Source organism: Triticum urartu, chromosome 5A (assembly GCF_056163025.1).
Source record: "Triticum urartu cultivar PI428250 chromosome 5A, HENAU_Tu73, whole genome shotgun sequence".
Taxonomy (NCBI): domain Eukaryota; kingdom Viridiplantae; phylum Streptophyta; class Magnoliopsida; order Poales; family Poaceae; genus Triticum; species Triticum urartu.
In genome coordinates this window covers 518,208,270-518,223,960 of record NC_141877.1, presented here as the reverse complement: position 1 = coordinate 518,223,960, position 15,691 = coordinate 518,208,270, and the positions used below count along the sequence as shown (strand labels likewise).

Genomic DNA, 15,691 nt, shown 5'->3' with positions numbered 1-15,691 from the left:
AGTCCTAGTAGGAGAAGAAGGAAGGAGAGGAAGAAGAAAAGGAAAGGGGGCGGCCCCCCTAGCCCTAGTCCAATTCGGTTTGGGCTAGGGGGCGCGCGCCACACCTTGGCATGTCTCCTCTCTTTCACCATTAGGCCCATGAGGCCCAATAACTTCCGGGGGGTCCGGGTACTCTGAAACTTAGCCGAAACGATCCGAACCATTCCGATGTCTGAATGTAGCCTTCCAATATATGAATTTTTATGTCTCGACCATTTCGAGACTCTTCGTCATGTCCGTGATCTTATCCGGGACTCCGAACAACCTTCGGTACATTAAATCACATAACTCATAATACATATCGTCATCGAACGTTAAGCGTTCGGACCCTACGAGTTCGAGAACTATGTAGACATGACCGAGACACATCTCCGGTCAATAACCAATAGCGGAACCTGGATGCTCATATTGGTTCCTACATATTCTAGGAAGATCTTTATCGGTCAAACAACATAACAACATGAAGGAAATATGCCCTAGAGGCAATAATAAAGTTGTTATTTATATTTCCTTATATCATGATAAATGATAAATGTTTATTATTCATGCTATAATTGTATTAACCGGAAACTTAGTACATGTGTGAATACATAGACAAACAGAGTGTCACTAGTTTTGCCTCTACTTGACTAGCTCGTTGAATCAATGATGGTTATGTTTCCTAACCATAGACATGAGTTGTCATTTGATTAACGTGATCACATCATTAGAGAATGATGTGATTGACTTGACCCATCCGTTAGCTTAGCACGATGATCATTTAGTTTGTTACTATTGCTTTCTCCATAACTATACATGTTCCTATGACTATGAGATCATGCAACTCCCGAATACCGGAGGAACACTTTGTGTGCTACCAAACGTCACAACGTAACTGAGTGATTATAAAGGTGCTCTACAGGTGTCTCTGATGGTGTTTGTTGAGTTGGCATGGATCAAGATTAGGATTTGTCACTCCGATTGTCGGAGAGGTATCTCTGGGCCCTCTCGGTAATGTACATCACAATAAGCCTTGCAAGTAATGTAGTTAATGGGTTAGTTACGGGATGTAGCATTACAGAACGAGTAAAGAGACTTGCCGGTAACAAGATTGAACTAGATATTGAGATACCGACGATCGAATCTCGGGCAAGTAACATACCGATGACAAAGGAAACAACGTATGTTGTGTTGGGGAACGTAGTAATTTAAAAAAAAAATCCTACGCAATAATAAAGGCACGTATTGTATTGTTGGTACTAAGAATAAAACGACGGGGTTCAGTCATATTGATTGGTCTTACTTAGTCTCCATTATGTCATCTTGCTTAATGTGTTACTTTATTTTTCATCAACTTATTACTTTGAGATGCATCCTGGATAGCGGTCTTGGGGTGGAGTAATAGTAGTAAATGCAATTGGATTAACGGTCTGCTTGTCACGGACGTAATGCCTATATATTAATTATGCATGGATGATCATCATAACTATGTTTAATTCTGTCAATTACCCAGCAGTAATTTATCTACCCACCAATGTTATGCTTATGAGAGAGATGCCTCTAGTGAACCAATGGCCCCGGGTCCATTCTCAATTATTACTAATAATCCTACAATTACCTTTCTATTTTATTTTGTTTACTTTTTATTTTATTGTTTTTACTTCCGCTGCCAGATTTAATTTTGCAGCTGGCACGAACAAGGGGAGTGACGATCTCCTTGCCTTTTTTGGGTGCAAGTATTTGCTTTGTGTGTGTGCAAGTACCGTTTACTTTGTTCGTGTGTTGCTTTCTTCTGATTCGATAACCTTGGTTCTTAACCGAGAGAAATAGTATTTCTGCTACTATACTGCTTCACTCCTTTTTTTTCGGGGAAACTCAACAACTCTATATCACGAGTAGCACCGGTTCTAGCATCGCCTTATTCAGATTTTCTACCAGGACCCCCCACCAATATCGTATGCATAATCTATATTCAACAATTCAGATTGCAATATTAGAGTTTTTGCCAGGTTTTTAATGGTTTGTAGGAATTTGAACCTCGTCGTTTAGTTTAACCGTGTCTATGATATGAAATCAATAATCACCAGAGATCGGTTTAGCTATTGACAAGGCGTATTGTCGAGTAAAATATAGCCGGACCATCAAGGTCAACATTCATCAAATCGATAGTTCTCCCCTTCTCATCTTTCGATCGGGCCTCCGTTGCATCAGATTGCCTGCAGTGGTGAGCGCCGTGTCCGTTGGATCGGTTGTGTTCCATCACGTGTGTACTTGCGGTTTTATTAGTCAGATTATGTGTATGTGTTTTTCTTTGTCTTCTCTTCTCGATCACGTCTAGGCGCCTGCATATAAACCGCGGCAGACATCTGCAGGCCACGCGCTTGCTCATCTCCTGTTTCTCACTACGTGCCTTAGATAGGAACAAAGAAACCGGCCGTTCATTTGAGTATCTATCCAGGGCGTGATGCCGATGCCGTACTTATCTTAACCAGATGCCGGACGGGATGTGATATGGAGCCAACCAAGAACGTGTGTTTCTCATGTCTTTGTCTTCCAAGGTCAACTAAAAGCTAGTCTACTATATATGTCCCTGTTCAATTAGCTCTAGAATAATGCAGTGCACGTATCGTGGTAACGGTGTACGTATCAATCTAGTACTCTATATATGCTGACCGCCACACCAAAACAAGGACCCAGCATGTATTGACTTCCAAGACGCTCCTCACGCCAACTTTTCTTAAGCAGCAATGCTGTCCGTACAAGCGCTTATCACAAGAAGGGATCAAAGGACAAATTAAAGATGCCAATCAAGCAGCTGCCGAAAGAGTTGAAAGAAGAAGGAATGGAAATTTTAATATTGGTAACACGTCTCTGTATTATAAGGAGGTCAAACAAGTTATTACCTCTCTGGCTAGCAAGTAAGTAATATGTTTATGAAAGATTCCCTGTGACGATTGTAAGCTGCAACTTGGAAGTTTATTAAAAGGAGGAAAATGTGGCGCTAAGACAGGAAAGTCTAGCTGCCGGCCGCCAGCCAGTTGTTTACACAACGAGACAAACTTACACCCTGATCTAGTCATCCTTGTGAGTTGGTACGCGCTGCATTCATGCCTTCATGGTTATCCTCGTCGTCAAGTTATAAAATACTTCATTTTTTTGGAACGTTATAAACATTAAACATATTTTCATCCATGTGAACAACCGCCATTTGCACCCGAGCTCACCATGAGCTTAATTGGCAAGAATGATTACAGTGCTTGAAAGAAGAAACATACCCCCCCTTCCCCACCCCCACCGCCACAACCAAAAGAAAGGTATCACAAGCTCTACATCGAGTGGTACGCGTAGGTATCAGATAAATGGTTGAGTATCACGTGTATGAGATATTGTGTGCAAAATGGTGCATTTTTTTGGCATGCCCCTTTTAGGTATCATCAAATGTATTTTGGGGGTTTTTATCTGAATGAAATTGGCAGAGCTCCTGCCTTGCATTTAAAAAACAGCATTGATGCAGGAGTAATCATGTCCACTAGCATTTATCATAACTAGCTAATTGTCCGTGCGTTGCAACCGGCACATACTCTAGTGGTGCAACTTCAATCTTGTTCGACATATACCTTACATCACTTTTGGTAATATTTAATTTGGTGAGAGTATAGGTAGGAGAAGGCAAGGCAAATTTTGATTTTTGTTGAGATTTTGGTAAGATTAATTTGGTTTGATTTGATTGAATTAATGCATCAGGAGGTTTTGGGAAAGTATCGATTTGGTTTAGATTATTCCAAGTGAATATATTTATGTTAGTTTTTTACTTTGTATGCCATCGGTTCAGGTTAAAAAAAAACAACATGAAACCAAAGGGGGTGGGGAACGTGGGAGGAAAATCAGGTGGGAAGTGGAGGCGACACTGCCAACCCCCCCTTCAATAGTAGAAATATGCTGAAAACTTGTACTAAGCCTAATGACAATGAAAACTTGTTTACTACCCCCTCCGATCCAAAATAAGTGTCGTGGTTTTAGTTCAAATGTTGCAACAACATTTGAACTAAAACCAGGACACTTATTTTGGATTGGAGGGGGTACACATGTTATATATGAAGGAGCACATCTACTACATTTTTATGATGTTTGTAGAATACTTGTTGACCTTTACACGCCCAAGGGGAAGATGAGGCATGCTCATGTGGTCATGTGCAGCGGGAGGAGAGAGAGGAAGGTCGGTAGCAACATCAAACATATTCAAGCACCGACATATGAATAGTTATAAAGTACGAGTCTACTATCAAATGAAACAAACAGTGCATGATTACGATCTACCTTGTGAAATAATGTTTTTGGAGGTGACGATTGCACAAGGAGTTTTCAATAACAACCAGAAATTGGTGTACCTGAGAAATTAAGCTCACGTAGCCCAAGTGTAGGTGGAATCTTACTTTCACATGACCATTAGGAGACTACCAAAGCCTTCTTTGATATGTTACAGTTTGGGTTGAGACGTAAAAAACAAGAGAATTGAAGGAAAGAAGAGTTGAAGTCAATCCAAATTGCCAAGAGATCTAAATTTTGGACCAACACGGTTTTCTCATGCGGTGCCAAATAAGAAACATGTACTCCCTTCGTAAACTAATACAAGAGTGTTTTGCACTCAATCCAAATTGCCAAGAGATCTAAATTTTGGACCAACACAGTTTTCTCATGCGGTGCCAAATAAGAAACATGTACTCCCTTCGTAAACTAATACAAGAGTGTTTAGATCACTATTTTACTTTAGTGATCTAAATGCTCTTATATTAGTTTACAAAGGGAGTACAATGGAAAAGATAATTCCGTACTCTTTAGAGTGGATACAATATGTTTTCTCATATTCGTGTGGGGAAGTCAACAACTAGAACTGATAGTTTCCAAAATAGTGTCCTCGTAATTTATAAAAGGAAATTGAGAGAGAGAGAGAGAGAGAGAGAGTTTGCAAGCTTAAGGATTTATTTCCCAAAGTTCTGGGATTATTGCCACATGTCCTAAAATCACACAAGTCCTGGCCACAAAGGCCCACTTGTACTTCTTGACCCCTAAATTCCGAATGTTGCACAAAATAGATATATTATGTCGTGATGCTAACTTATTAATTAGATATTGTCATTTAAAATAATATTCAATATATAAGTTTGCTTAGCATTGGATGTTAGTTTAGCCTTTGCACTAAGCTTTTATTCTTATTGTTAAATATCCGCACATCCGTCAGCAATGGTAGTAGCCAGTTTCTCTCACTCTCAATATCTCCTTACTAGGTATGGATCTGTAATTCTATTTGATACGTCTCCAACGTATCTATAATTTTTTATTGTTTTATACTATTATATTATTTGGTTTGAATGTTTTATATGCATTAATATGCTATTTTATATTATTTTAGGACTAACCTATTAACCTAGAGCCTAGTGCCAGTTTTTATTTTTTTTTCTTATTTTTGACTTTTACAGAAAAGGAATATGAAACGGAGTCCAAACGGAATAAAGCTTTACGATGATTCTAGGGCGCTTGTGGCCTCCTCGTGACTCTTCTGGCCCTCTCTCCAAGCCACGTAGGTGTCTTCTGGTCCAACAAAAATCATCGTAAAGCTTTATTCCGTTTGGACTCCGTTTGATAATCATTTTTTGTAGAAGTCAAAAACAAGGAAAAAAACAGAAACTGGCACTAGGCTCTAGGTTAATAGGTTAGTCCCAAAAATAATATAAAATAGCATATTAATGCATATAAAATATTCAAAACAGATAATACAATAGCATGGAACAATCAAAAATTATAGATACGTTGGAGACGTATCAATGGGCTACGTGCGGATATGTGTGGCATGCCATATACCCTGCCCATCACCCGCATTTGCATGGCTTTTTGTGTCTCACGTGTCGCTACCGGGACATGGTGAGTTGCCTCTGTGCTCGGCACATGTGTAAAAGGTGGCAGCGGCGGTACAAGTGTGTTGCTGAGACGTGGTGAGTTGCCTCTGTGCATGATTGATACGTGTATAAAATGTGACGGCATTGATCTCTACAGCTTTGGGTGGGTAGGTGGATGGCGGTCATGCGTTGTTGCCTTATGTCGCCAACCTTCTGCTCGTCTGCATATGTCATCAACACCTCTCAAACAAAAAGAAAGAAAACATATGACAACAAAAAGGGCCCCCGAACGAAGAGCGGTGCGGCAAAGCGCACACCACTTTCTACTCATATCAATTATACTGTAATTTTGGAAGAAATGCACTTAATTTCTAGAGAAACAAAGAGAATATGATTCACAGTGGAGCTAGAAGCTAGCCAATTACGGTAATATTTATTATCATAGTCATCAAGTTAGTCAATTCTTAAATGTTGATTGAACTATAGTGCCCCCTAGAAAAAGATTGGGGTGCATTGGGGCTAGCGCACCGCTGGCCCCGGCCGTAAGTGGATGATCAACTCCGTAGGGTTGTGCCTACTTGCAAGTATGTGTGGCGTGTGTATGACTCTTTGCGTCTTACGTGACAATACTGGTGTGAGTGCGTTGCCGGGATGTGATGAGTTGTCTATGTGCATGGTCAGCATGTGTGTCAAAGGTTCTTTGCGCCTTACGTGCCGGTGCTAGTACATGTGCACTGTTGGGATGTGGTGAGTTGCATGTGTATATGGCTGGCATGTGTGTGAAAGGGCCGGTGATGGTCTCTATCGATTTTTGTGGTCGCTGTGTGTGGGTTGGTGGGATGGGGTGGGGTTGGGGGAGGGGGGGGGGGGGTTATGTTGGCTCGTCGAAGTGAGAGGTCCCTTACGTTGTCGGCACTATGAATAAAGAGTGGCGCGGCACCTTCTAGTTAGATCGGTTATACTACGTTTTGAAGATGTTTTCACTAAGTTCAACACAAAGAACACACTTAAAGCAAACGATGAACTACGATGTTGAACTTAGGAAATCATCAACATGGATGGATGATTCAGTATCACATCGAAGGAACTCTTCTAGAGCAGCAAGAAGAAGATCATTCACATTGGAGCTAGAAAACCAGCCAGTTGGCGGGTTATTTTTATTTATTTACACGATGGCTCACCGCAGTTTCCCTCCCTCTTAGCTTAAACATGCCGGCAGATTCAAAGAATCTGGACACCATGACCATGGCCACCTAGCTAGTCTACAACCACCGATTGATGTACAGGAAAGCTAGCGGTTGAATTTACGGCCGGCGGAAGAGGTGCTCCTCGCCGGTTTTGTGGTCGACGTGCCGGATCCAACGGCTCGACGCGCTCCGGCTGCGCCGGCACTGTAGGCTCGGCCCCTTGCCTACGCCGACGTGGAGGACCTCGACGCCCTTGTCGACCGGCAGGTACACGGACCGCACTACCCTCGTGCCTGCCGCCATGGACGCTTCGAGCGCCTTCGTGCCAGGCCGCCTCCCGTCGCCGTGGCGCACCACCACCATCCCTCTCGGCCCAGGCCTGGCCGCCGCCAGCACGGCCGCCCCGTCCCGCCTCCGAGCGTCGACCACCAAGAAGTCCACGCCCTCCAGCTCCGCCATGGACCGGTCCGCGTCCTCGTCCGGCAGCACGCGGGCGTAGCGGCCTCCCGTGCGCCCGGCGGCGGCGGCGAGGGCGAGGCTCGTGGTGGCCGAGTCGGGAGCCGAGACCTCCGGCGCCTCGGCGACGAGCTGCGCGTTCCATCCCCCGACCATGGCGGAGACGAGCTCGGCGACGCCCGCCGACCCCGCGGGGCCGTGCTCGGAGTCTGACAGCGCGCTGACGCCGGCGATGAAGGCCTGGGACGCGGTCTCCGGGCACCACACCAGCTTCATCTCGGCCTCTCTTTCTGTCTCGCTCTGTGCGAAGAAAAGAATACTTTGGGAGAAAGCGAACTGGAGTAGCTAGGGAAGAAAGCGGTGGCGCACGGCAGGTATATATGTACCCCCGATGAGCGTTGACAACCGCAGATTGATCGGGGGGCAGGGCTGGGTGCGGTGGATTGAAAAGCACAGCACACGTTTTGGGTTTGCGTCGCCGTCGCGGCAATACATGGATGTGGTGGAAACGTGGAGAGGCCGACTATTTCCACCGCTTTGTGTCGATCGCATCCTACCCGGATTCGGGTCACGAAATTTCCACATGCTTCTCTGCGGGCACATCAGTTAGTTGGTTATTACAGGAACTACTTCGCTGTCCATATCAGTTAGGGCTGCAAATTCATGGCTGCTAAGCTACCCTTTGGCCCTAGCTACTCCCTTCGTCTCATAATATATTGAGGTAATATCATTGAAAGTCATAGAACTTGTGTTGGATATTCAGTTTGGTGCTAAAACTTTAAAAATACGGATTTGTGGTCATTCAACTTGCGTTCTTGTGCAAATACGGTCATTTTGGTCATACTCAGACGTATCACGCGCTTACGTGGCACCCCAGCGTGGCTACGGCCCATTGTTAGTGACCGAAACAGGTCGCCGCATTTTTTCTTTGCAGAAGCACCCTTGCTCTGTATTTAATTAATTTAATTGAGCATAATCCCCTCTGTGTGTCCCACTTGTCAGCATGAGGTGGTGTGAAAAATGAAAATAAAAAGTACACGCGCAGGGATTTTAACTCCATACACCTCGGGTACATCCATGCACAAGCAAACCACTACACCAACTACATATTCCTTACTGTAAAGAGGTAAACCTGATTTTATATTAGACGCAGTTCTTCCTAGATTCTGTTTTTCCCATGTTCGGCTAGTAAAAACTGGATACCGGAAAATCTCACCTTTTTTCACCAAAAAGCAATTAAGAAAACTGTTTCAAAATGTATAATGTTTAATCCATAGCGTACAAAACTTTGTCATGAGCGAGAATTTTTTGTTCCATTTTTTTCGAGAGGGTTGGAAAAAATCCGGGTTTCAAAATATCTTGGCAATTCCAGTTTTTATCTACCAAAATTTTGAAATGAATTTTGAATTCAATTCTTTTTATCATCTAAATATATTTAATTTAGCAAAAAGAAAGTGACGCCTGTTACAGTGGTCAGCTCAACTCCTCTCTTATATAGAAGTTTGCATGTTCAATTCATTGTTATAGTTCGAGACCATTTTTATAAACGAGCATGAATAAAGAAAAAAATATTTCACAATACAAGGAATAGAATCGCGGCCCCTGCCACTAAGTTAACTATGCCATTAGGATATTGTATGCACACAAAAGTTATTATATTTGACATTGTTTTTGTTGTTTAAATTCAAAATTTCGGGCGACAACATTTTTTCGGGGGACCGCCAAATTTTCTGGGGACTGATCAGTTGTCGAAAATTCGGTCTGAGAGAAAAAGAACCTGAATACGAGTAGTGGTCGTGGACAATATATAAAATCGGGCTTCTCTCTTTACAGGCATTGGTTGGTACTTAGTGTAGCGTTTAGCTGCAGTGTGTCCACGCTTGAGGTTGAGAGATTGAATCTGCTGGGCCACCCTTTTTTGTCACTCAATTCGCGTTGGGGCTTCTGTTTGTGATTAAACGAATTTTAGTTGATCATGTTGAACGTCAATCGGCACTGATGGAATGATGTATGGCGGACTATTTTATTGACAGGTCCCGTGTTTGAACCCCATGTGTGCCATCTTTTTTCATTATATTTGAGGGCTTTGTGCGCATTAAATAAATTGTGAGGGAGTTCTCTGTAAAAAATCCAGCGTGCTATGGTCACCTAGTGCCTTGTGCATTCCCAACCACTGACAAGTGGGCCATCACCGGGCTGGCACGCCATGTGGCTGGATACGAGAGGAAGCACCGTATATGCACGCGGGGACAAGTTATGTGACCATAAATTCGTATTTTTAAAGTTTTAGCACCAAACTGAACATTGAGCGCAAGTTTTATGACTCCTGGTGATATTACCTCTAATATATTCAACCCTCTCAACACCCACCTAAGATTTCTTTTCTTGTTCTGCTATTTATCCATCTAGTACTGCCGAAAAATGGTATTCCAACATTTAATCACAATTTCATCTACATTAGGCCTAAAACCAACGTAATTCCAACAAGAAAAATATTATTTTTCTGTACTTTTGTGGTATTAACATCCATGACCAAATGAGTATGATCTGACAAAATTGTAGGCAAGGTCTTAACAAATACCATAGGAAATTAAATTCCCCATTCTATAGAAATTAATGTCCTATGTTATTTTTCCATAATGGGATTCTCCTGATAATAGACTAAGTGAAACATCTACCATCTAACTCTAACTCGTTCAACTCATTATTCTGTATTAGACAATTAAGAAAGTTTTTCCTCCTACCACTCTCACTAATTTTTCTATTGATATTAAAATCACCCGACCACATAACGTAAGGTTCTACTGTTAAGCACATGGACCAGTTCTATTAAGAAAAATGTCTTTATTTCTAGGCTGGGCAACACCATACACAGACATAAAAGTACACAACTCACTAGTAATTTTAGACATGACCAAGGATCTAACATAAAATTGCCTATATCCTCCTCCAAAATATGATAAGAAATCAACATACATACCCAGCAAATACCCCCTGACAAACCAGGATTAGGGAAAAATAACAACTTAAAATTTATAACGCCAGAAATATTGTCTATAAACTGAGAAGGGCAAACCTGCATTTTGTTGGGATAGTGGAAAACGAAAAATTCGTCTTACGATCACCCAGGAACAATATGAAGATGCATTAACGGTTAGGATAACGATCATTACCGACTTCGAGTAGTAGCAGAACTAGACGAGTTGGTGTAGATCATACTTGGAGTCCCTCGAACCATAGATGAACGATCCCTCGAATGGAAGACCAAAAGCACGACATCTCTATTTGGTTGCAAGCGTATGGTCTTCATGATCAGGCAGCGCTTCGCTGTCCAGAGCTAATCGTCGCTAGAGAATTAGAGGGAGGAGATTAGAACCACAATGGGCTTCTAATTATGAATATTAGAGGATCTAGGTCTAGTCCTAATTAGATTAATTAGAACTATGACTAGAGGAGGCTCCAAAATTTATGTATCCAAAAGTGTCGAGAACCTCTACTATATGTAGGTTAGAGGAGAGGAGGGACGCCACAAGGGGAGCGGGGAGGACTCCCCTCCCCTTGCGCCAGCCAAGGGGGGAAGGAGTCCCCCCCCCTCTCTCTCCAATTGGGCCTCCCACCAAGGGAAAAGGGGTGCCTCCCCTATTGGGCCTTGGTGGCCCAATTCTCCTTCCACTAGTTGGCCTTTTTAGACCCGTTGATATTCTCTTTCCACAATGACATGTATTGTCCTTTTCTTTGTTTTTATGCCCTGCACAACTACTATCAAACAAACCCAAACCAACTACACCCAACAATCATTGACTGAACTAGGCCAATCAAATAAGGGGTGCTCCTATAGGGTACCTTCTTTTTTTTGCGAGGGCCTATAGGGCACCTTCAGCGCCAGAAATGTGTGTCGGTGCTCAAGCACACCCCAAGGGGGCCGCAGCCCACCAGAGTTCGCTCCCATGCCCCGCTAGCTTCGCTCTCTCGGTAAATAACCTAGTTTTTCATTTTTGTGTTGTTGATCTGGTAGGAAAAATTGCCTGTTTTTTCAATACTTATGAAAAAATGTGAAATAAAAAACATTTTATGGATTTTATAAAACAATTCATCCATTTGAAGAAAATTTCATTGATTTTGGAAAAAAGTTCATCCATCTGGAAAAAGTTCATCGATTTTGGGAAAAAGGTCATCATTTTTAAGAAAATTTCACAACATTCATGAAAAGTTCCTCTATTTTGAAAATAACTTCATCAATTTTCTATAAAAGTTCATAAAATTGAAAAAGGGTCATCAAATTTGAAAAAGTTCATCGATTCTGAAAAAGTTTATCCAATTTTAAAAAAGGTCATCAAATAAAAAAACCATCAATGTTCAAAAAGTTCATCAAATTTAAGAAAGGTTTTTGAAAAGAAAATCATCAATTTAAAGAAAAGTTCATCAATTTGAAATAAACTCCATACATTTTGATAAAAAAGTTCACACATTTTGAAATAAAGAAAAAGGAACTGGGAAATAAAGAAAAGGATTAAATAGGAAAAAAGATGTAAATAATAACACAAGCTGTCGTGGCCGGTTTTTTATGTCGGCTTACACTGATCGAGGAAGTCATGGGTTCGAATCACACGTCACACAAACTTTCTTGTAGTTTAAAACATAAAAGGAGTAAATGGGCCGACTCAGCGTGCACACGCGGGGGGGGGGGGGGGGGGGGGAGGAGGATTGGGGTGCGCCGGCTTGCGAAAATTGAAGAAACGGGCGCTTAAGACGCCGTTTACGAGTTGCCTCGAACAGGAAAAGAAGATAATGGACAGGAACCAAATCGGTTAGGAAGGCAAACCCTAATCAACGCTTGAGGCGCTACTTTCTATTGTTTTGGAAGAAGGTGCAAACCCGGTTAAACCTTGGGCTTTGTCCCATTTAATTCTTCATACCACATGCTCATCTTTTCTTCTTCTCACATTATGGTTGCTAGAAGGTTTCGTCAGTTTTCAGTGTTTTTTTACTTTTGCTTTTATTTGGTTTAATTTTGTTTTTTTTCTTTTTCCTTCTTTAAATACACGATTTTTTAAAAATTTGTAAAAAGTCATGATTTTTTTCAAATCCGTGATTTTTTTTAAATGCCTGAACTTTTTTCTAGTTCATGACCTTCTCTTTCAAATTCCTCAACATTCTCAAATTCATTAACTTATTTCAAATTTGTGAACATTTTTCAAATTCGCAATGTTTTTCCTTAATTTGTGCATGAAAATTTTCTGAGTTCGCAAACTTCTTTTTCAATTGAACTTTTCTTATGAACTACAGTATCTTCAAATTCATGAACTTTTTCATATTTGCAAACTTTTTCAAATTAGAACTTTTCAAAAATCCGTAAGTATTTTTTGATATGACAATTAAAACCGGACCGCTTTTTCCTACCAGATCAACCGCAAAAGAAAAAGAAAAAAAAACCGTTGGCAAAGCAAGCGCGCGACCGAGTGAGCTGGCGCAAAGTTGGCCGCGGTCCGCTGGCAAGCTTTTTGACATCTCAAGAAGCTCCATAGTCTAATCGTGCAACGTAAGGTAGAAACCAAGTCCAGCCGGATACCCTTCAAAAAAAAAAGTCCAGCCGGATATCTCCCTACCCGCCAAGCTCTCGGCCGCAATCGGCAGCCGGTAGTAGTCAGGGTTTCCGTAATCACACTTGATGTTGCTCGTCGCACAGTCCGAGGCAAAGTAGATGTGGTTGCTGCTCCCGGCGAGTCGAGGGGAGCCTCGCGTGGAGAGGCACAGGCTGCACTGGCTCCCGGCCAAGATGGCCGTCTCCCCAATGTCCTTCACGGGGAGCCACCTTCGCTGGCGCTCGTCGCAGCGCGACACCTCGAAGTGCTGCCGACGGCGCGGACAGCACAGCGGCCGGCGCTCATAGCACATCGGCCTATCCATGGTGCTCACCATGAGAAGGTCGTGGCGCGACACGGACTCGGCGAGGACGGCCCACGCCAGCTGCTCCGGTCGCTGGTCCGTGAGCCGCCTCGTCCGCAGGCCGCCCCCGCCGTCGGGCGTCCAGGCGTTCACCTCGCCGAAGCTGCTGAGCGTGCAGAACGCGCCCTTGTGGAAGACGACGTCGAGGTACCTGTGCGGCGTGGCCCTCGCGGAGCGCGCCGTCCTCCAGGAACTGTCCCCGGGCCGCAGGAACGAGAGGCCGCGGCCGTCGCTGTGGATGAGCATGACGGCGTAGGTGCCGAGCCGGCGCCCCGGAGCGAGCGCCGCCTTGTGGAACGTGTCCTTGTAATTGGAGAGGAGCTCGGTCCGGAGCTCCTCCTGCTGCTTCCAGCTGCGTGACGAGTCGGTGAAGCGAGGCAGCGGGAACGCGGCGATGGATGGAGCTGACTTCCAAGACGACCTCGCGCGCCTCGGTATGCAGGAATATGCTGTGCGGGCGGTTCGGCTCCTGGAGGCGGCCGAGGCGCGCGGTCCTGAGCGCGCGGCGCCAGGACCTGCAGACGGCGGAGCAGAGCACGTTGTCGAGAGGGCCGGAGTGCCAGGCGATCTCGTCCAGCGCCTCCGTCGGCAGGTCGGAGAAACCCACGACGGCCGGCGGCGCCATGTGAATGCGGGGAGTCGAATTATCGATGGCACCAAAGCTAGCTAGCGCGCGCGACGATGCCGGTGATTCGTGAAGTGCCTTTGATGAGATTGCGATTCGAGTATTAAAAGGAGGGAGAATCGGGTGGTTGACCTGGCTTGGCCCCAACGAAACCAAGATATCTGTGGAGACTCGGCTGGATACGCTACGCTACGCATAGGCCTCCTTCGGTTCATAGGATTGGAAAATCATAGGAATAGAAAAGTCATAGAAAATGAGATGACATACATTTCAAATCCTATGCATAGGAATAAAAAAGAAGATGCCTTTTGATTCATATTATAGGATTTTTTTCATTGAGTCTAGGCTAATGTTTATTTTTCTATAAAATGTGGAGGATAGGAAGAATTCCTCCATAGGAATAGGATTTCATTCCTACAAACCAAAGAGCTCTAAAGGAATTTTTCTTATAGAAATCCTATCCTATGAAAATCCTATAAAATTCCTCCAAACCAAAGGAGGCCATAAGCGATTTTGCACGCGCGCCGGATCGACCAAACACCGCAAACCGGACTGAATTTTTCATCTGGCACGCTGCCTTTTTTTTCTTGCGGGGTGAAACGGAATTTCTTTGCTCAGCCTGGAGGAAGATCCTTCTTCATACACAAGTCCGATACATTAGCTGGCCCAGATTTTAACCAAACGGCAGTCCTAACTTCTACCCGACCAAACATAGCTAGTCTATGCCCAACACAATTTTGGCTCCTACTAATATGAGCAATCGAGCTTCCCCTTTCACCAAGAAGTCGCTTAACCTCATTAATCATCATCGCATGTTTTGATTTGTCATCTGTCGTCGACCGGATAGCCTGGACGGCGACTAGGCAAACCATCTCCACGTCCACCGGCAATGGTGACTATTGCATGGCAAAGTTGAGGCCCTCCAGACAAGCCACCAGCTCTGCTTGCACAGGATCTGCACAAGAAAGTAGGTTTCTGCACGCCGAGAAAATGATCATTCCATTGCTATCTCTCAAGATCATGCCTGCCCCCAAACCACCAGAAGCGGGACAGTAAGACCCATCGACGTTCAGTTTAACCCGCCCAGGTGCCGGGGCTTGCCACTTGCTATCCGGTGATGGCGTGGTGTCCTGATGCATTCCCGGTGCCGCCCTTGCAGCGGGCACAAGCACCATCTTGCCCTTCACGTGGTCCCCGTCCGGGTGTCGCTGAATAGCAGCTAGGGACGCTTCATAGCTGAGCAGGAACCGGCATGAGACCTCCACTGGGGGTGGCCTCTTTCCATGGACAATTTCGGTACGGATATGCCAGGCGCGTCACAGCACCAAAAGGACCCTCATGCGATCATCAGCCTGCATGGGGTACAACACGTCGAACAACCACTCGACACCGGTGGGCCTGAGAGAGTTCAGGTCTAGTAGGCACCAATGCTTCGACATGGCGCGCCACAGTTCCACAGCTCGGGGGCACCTGCAGAAGACATGGAACGTATCCTCTCGTTCCATCGCACACAGCGGACATGTATCAGTAACCTCCAGTGTTCTCGATTTTTTGTTTGCCCAAGT

General features: G+C 44.2%; 1 protein-coding gene and 1 pseudogene across 1 annotated transcript; both read right to left on the bottom strand.

Moving 5' to 3' along the window:
• Positions 1-7,033: 7,033 nt before the first annotated feature.
• LOC125556454 (uncharacterized) lies at positions 7,034-7,920 on the bottom strand. The gene has a single exon (XM_048719182.2). It carries the CDS (start codon positions 7,829-7,831, stop codon positions 7,217-7,219), a length of 615 nt encoding a protein of 204 aa, XP_048575139.1. The 5' UTR covers positions 7,832-7,920; the 3' UTR covers positions 7,034-7,216.
• A 4,922-nt stretch (positions 7,921-12,842) lies between these two features.
• On the bottom strand, positions 12,843-14,192 carry LOC147972397 (uncharacterized; annotated as a pseudogene).
• Positions 14,193-15,691: the final 1,499 nt, after the last annotated feature.

Bases quoted from the DNA above. Each gene is read 5' to 3' on its own strand.
- LOC125556454 (XM_048719182.2), bottom strand. From the start codon at position 7,831: ATGAAGCTGGTGTGGTGCCCGGAGACCGCGTCCCAGGCCTTCATCGCC.